Here is a 4,649-nt window from a genome sequence, read left to right on the forward strand (position 1 = left end):
ATGTGTGTGTGTGTGTGTGTGCACGTGCGTGTGTGTTAACCCGTGTGTGCATGAGTGTGTGTGTGTGCATGTGCACGTGTGCATTTGCGTGTGTGTCAACATGTCCGTGCATGTGTGTGTGTGTGTGTGTGTGCATGTGCGTGTATGTGTGTTTGGAGGAGTGACAAGGCAACGAGCGCAATGTGTGAATGTGTCGAGGTGGGCGGCTCCCGCGCATGTCCCCCACCCACGGGGCCGCGCCCCGCGCGGCGGAGCAGGCTGTCTGCCGGCGGGTGTTGCGCAAAGGCAGGTGCCACGCCTTGTTCTCTTGCCCTCCTCCCAAACCCAACGCAACATTATGGTCCTTCCCAGGCATCGACCTGGTGCTCAACAGCCGGGTTGCCAGCGTGCGCGACGGCTACGGTGAGCCGCTGGTTCCGATAAGCCCCCCGCTCCTCGACATAGACCCGGCCCCGCAGGCCCTGCCCCCCTTGCTGCCCCCGACAACAGGCCGCGCACATAGGCCCGGCGCTTGATCGCCTTGTCGGCGTTGGAGCCCGGCCCCCTCCCCGCCTCCCAATCGTTTTGCAACGAAACCCGCAAGCATCCCTTCCCCTACGTCATTGCAAATCGTCCCCCATGCAACCTTCGGTCCCCCCACCACTTGGAACACCAACCACCCCGCATGCAACCACCCCCTTGCGCAACCACCACCCCCAAGCCACAGATCCCCTCCATGCAAAACCCACTCCCCACCCCGCCACCCCTGCCCCCCCCCTTCAAAAAATTCAAACCAGTGACCGTGGTCAACAAGGCCGGCCAGGAGCAGGAAATCAAATTTGGTGCCTGCGTGTGGGCCACCGGCATCGCCATGAACCCGCTGGTCAAGCAGCTGCAGGAGGTGCTGCCGGGGCAGACGCACTTCAGGTGCGCGGGTCGCGTGGTGTATGTGTACGTGTGTGCATGGTGTGTGTTTGTGTGTGTGTCTACATGTGTGTGCGTGTGTATACGTGTGTGTGTGTGTGTGTGCGTGCGTGCGTGCATCCGTTTGTGTACGCGCGCGCGTGGGCGCGCGCGTCCGTGCGTGCGCCCGCGCGGGCATGCGCTTCCTCGCGTGTCTGCGCTCGCTGGCGTGTGTGCGTGTGTGTTTATTTTGGGGGGGGGGGAAACCCCAAAAAAAGCGAGCGGCTTGATTTCTGTGCAAGGAGGCGGACTTTGCGCGAGGGCGCCCTAGATGCGCCCTCGGCTTGGCGTGACCGGTACTGGCGGCGGAAGGCTCCAGGGCGCGCATAGAACGGCTCAGGGGCGCGCCCGCTCGGGGCCCCGGCCTGCTTTTGCTGCGGAATCCCCGATCTCCGACCCAAGACTCGCTTCGACGAGCCCGCGACGCTCCACCTTCACCTTCCCGCCGCGCCGCGCCGTGCGGCCCTGCAGGTCTCTCTTGACCGACGAGTTCCTGCGGGTGAAGGGCAGCGACGGCAGCATCTGGGCGTTCGGTGACGCGGCCACCATCGACCAGCCCAAGGCGGTGGAGTACGTTGACAGGCTGTTTGAGCAGGCGGACAAGGACAAGGTGGGGCTCATGGGCTGGTGTAGTGTCCGTGGGGATGGGTGTACAAGTGTATCTTGTGCGTGCGTGTGTGTCGGCTGTGTGTGTGTTTGCTGTGCCTCAGTGTGTGTGTGTGTGTGTGTGTGTGTGTGTGTGCGCGCGCGCGCGCGAGTGTGCACGTGCGCGTGGGCGTACGCGTGCGTGCCCATGCACGGGCACGAGCATGAGTGTGCGCATGGGGTTGCAGCGAGGGGGACGGATGCCGACAAGTGCAGAGACGGGCCCCGCTGTGACCGGCGAGCAGGCCGGACGGCACAATCCCCAACCACGCTCCTTCCACCACCCCCTCCTCCCCCTGCCAGTCGCTGCTGGCGCTGCGCTCTTTGCTGTCCTCCGCCATGCCTTGCACAAAAGGCGGTACCCTGCCCCTTCCCACCACCCCGCGGGTTGGCTCCCTTCCATCTCAACTCAGCATGGTGCATTTCCCTTTCCCCTTGTCGTCTGTTTCAGAGTGGTGCGCTGTCAATTGAGGAGCTGAAGGACATTCTGAATGAGGCATCAAAGGTGTGTGTGCGCGCGCGCGCGTGTGTGGGTGTGGGTGTGGGTGTGTGCACGCACGTGTGTGTATTGGTGCAAGCATGCGTTCACGTGTGCGTGCGCGTTTGTGTGGGACCGCTTTGAGAGCAAGGCTTCCCAGCCCACTGCAGCTGGAACTTGGGGGGGGGGGGCGGCCAACGGCAGTGCCAGCGCCGGCCTGCCAGCCGCCTCGCAGCCGGGCGGGCGTTCTGACGCCTGGCACGCCAGGGACGCGCACGAGCACACCGATTTTATACCCAGCTGCACGCGGGCTGGCGGGGCTCGATTTCGGCAGCCTTGTGCCTGGAGAAGGGCGGGAGGCTCTACGAAATCGCGGCGGTTGTGACTCGATGCCCATCCAAGAAAGGCGTATTGTCTCACCTGACCCCCGGACTTGCCCCGCCTTTCCCTTCGCCGCCGCCCGCGTTCGATTCCCGCCGTGCGCAGGAGTTCAGCCACCTGGCGGAGCACGCGCAGGTGCTGGAGGCCAAGAACACGCCCCTGCGCGGCCTCGTGCGCGCCTTCGCGGCGGATGCGGCCGCCGCCAACACCTCGCCGCTGTGAGTTCATCCTTACTGTCCCCTCGCACCGTTGTCGCCCCCTGCGTCCCTGCAATTGGCGCGTCCTTTGGCACTACCCACGAGCCCGAGCTGCTGGTGCTCTGACGTGTCGCGGCACGTTCCTTGCCACCGCTCTCACACACGCGTACACGTTTGTCTGCTGCGCTTTCTGGAACCCTTCTCTCTGCACCAACTTGCCACTGCGACCACTGCATTACACAGCCACACACACCCTCAAAGTGATAAACACTCACGCAAACACACGCACGTGCACACGCACACGCACACGCACACATCAACACGCACGCACAACTGCACATAACTCACCCATGTACACACACATCATCACAAAAACTTGTGCGCATGCCCCCGCTCAACCCCGCAGCTCCACTGTCGAGGAGGACACCGTCCTGACTAAGGAGCAGTTCAAGGAGCTCCTGCAGAAGATCGACAGCGGGCTGCGGGCGCTGCCCGCCACCGCGCAGGTGAGGCGCGCGTGCCGTTGCCCACCTCAGCCCTCGCTGTCGCCGTTTTCCGGACTCCTTCGCCCTGCTCGATCCCAGCGCCAGCTGCCGGCGCTGCTCAGCCGGCGCGCCAGCTGTTGTGGCTCAACTCTCGGGCTGCGCCACACAACAGCCCCCCGCGCCTGCTGCTGCGCCGGCCTCGGGTCGCTGATGCCTCTGCGCTCGCGCCCGCGCATCTCGTCGCCCGAGAGGGGCGCACTACTTGCATGTTATCAATCCTTTTCTCCATGGAACGGATTGATCTTGATTGACGAATGGAAGACAGAATCCATTCATCATCTTGTACACATGGCATGCGCTTTCGAACCACAATTCAGGTGGCCAAGCAGCAGGGGGAGTACATCGCCGAGCTGCTGGTGCAGGGCCACATCACAGGCCCCGCCGCCGCAGCACCGGCGCTCGGCGGCTCCAAGCCCTTCAGGTGGGGGCTCCGCGCCAAGCGGACGGGGGCGGCGCGCGCGGCGCGGCGCGGCGCGGGCGCAGCGCGGCCGGGGCGGGCCGTGGGCGCCGCGTGGCGCGCGCCGCGAGGGGCGCCGGAGACTTCAGCGACCGCGCCCTTTCCTGCACACCTTCCTGCACGCACAACATCCTCCCCTGGAAAATCCCGCCGCCCCTTGTGGACCTCTCTGCAGTGTCCCCTACCCTCCCTGAACCCCTGCTTTCTCCCCACCCACCTCGCCTCTCACATCCCGGCCTGGTTTGCCCTGGGCGCCCTCGATCCACCCTGAATCCACCCCAAAACCGCCCCAACCCCAAAAGGTATTTCCACAAGGGCTCCCTGGCCTATGTCGGCAGCGACAAGGCCGTGATGGACGTGCCCAAGCTCGGCCCCATATTCGGGACGGGCGCGGGCCTGCTGTGGAAGAGCTACGAGACGTTTGCGCAGATCAGGTTTGAGGGGTCACCGGGGTCACTTGGGGGGCGGGGGGGAGCTTGTGAGAGTGTGTACGGCTGTGTGCAGGCATGAGAGAGAGTGTGTGTGGGGGGAGGGGGTGTAGGGTGCAGCGAACGCCGCTCGCCCCTTGATGCGAGGACGCCCGACGCTGCACAGTTGTGTGGATCAGCGGAGCTGGATCGCCGCACTCTGCGCCAAGGGTCGACTTCCCTGCCCTTCCTCGGTCCCTCACAGCTCCGCCCCGCCCTGCCTTGCGCACGCGCAGCCTGCGCAACCAGCTGCTTGTGGCGACGGACTGGGTCCGGACAAAGGTGGGTGGACGTGCTGCAAAAGCCGCGAGGCCGGGCTTGTGGTCATGCCGAGTGCAACGGAATCGAACGGGCCACTCCTGATGAGTCCTACCATAGCTTCAGCGAACGCGTGCAAGTGCGCGCGCACGCGCACACACACACACACACACACACACACACACACACACAAATATACACATGCGTGCGCGCATATTCTCTCTCCCTATCTGTCCCTCTCTCTCTCTCTCTCTCTCTCTCTCTCTCTCTCTCTCTCTC

The 4,649-nt window shown here is 64.5% G+C and overlaps 1 protein-coding gene across 1 annotated transcript in view; it reads left to right on the top strand.

Annotated features, from left to right (window-relative positions):
* Nucleotides 1-188: 188 nt before the first annotated feature.
* MNEG_11885 (NADH dehydrogenase, extrinsic) overlaps nucleotides 189-4,649 on the top strand; it is a gene marked incomplete at both ends in the record, with an annotated part of 5,178 nt that continues 717 nt past the window's right edge. The window contains 10 exons of the mRNA XM_014039642.1: nucleotides 189-198; nucleotides 352-402; nucleotides 777-906; nucleotides 1,414-1,552; nucleotides 2,039-2,092; nucleotides 2,552-2,664; nucleotides 3,050-3,149; nucleotides 3,506-3,609; nucleotides 3,948-4,079; nucleotides 4,349-4,394. Of these exons, the coding sequence (XP_013895096.1) occupies nucleotides 189-198; nucleotides 352-402; nucleotides 777-906; nucleotides 1,414-1,552; nucleotides 2,039-2,092; nucleotides 2,552-2,664; nucleotides 3,050-3,149; nucleotides 3,506-3,609; nucleotides 3,948-4,079; nucleotides 4,349-4,394 (879 nt within the window). The remainder of the gene's footprint in view (nucleotides 199-351; nucleotides 403-776; nucleotides 907-1,413; nucleotides 1,553-2,038; nucleotides 2,093-2,551; nucleotides 2,665-3,049; nucleotides 3,150-3,505; nucleotides 3,610-3,947; nucleotides 4,080-4,348; nucleotides 4,395-4,649) is intronic.

The sequence above is a fragment of the Monoraphidium neglectum genome (assembly GCF_000611645.1).
Source record: "Monoraphidium neglectum strain SAG 48.87 unplaced genomic scaffold scaffold02953, whole genome shotgun sequence".
NCBI classification, from domain to species: Eukaryota; Viridiplantae; Chlorophyta; class Chlorophyceae; order Sphaeropleales; family Selenastraceae; genus Monoraphidium; species Monoraphidium neglectum.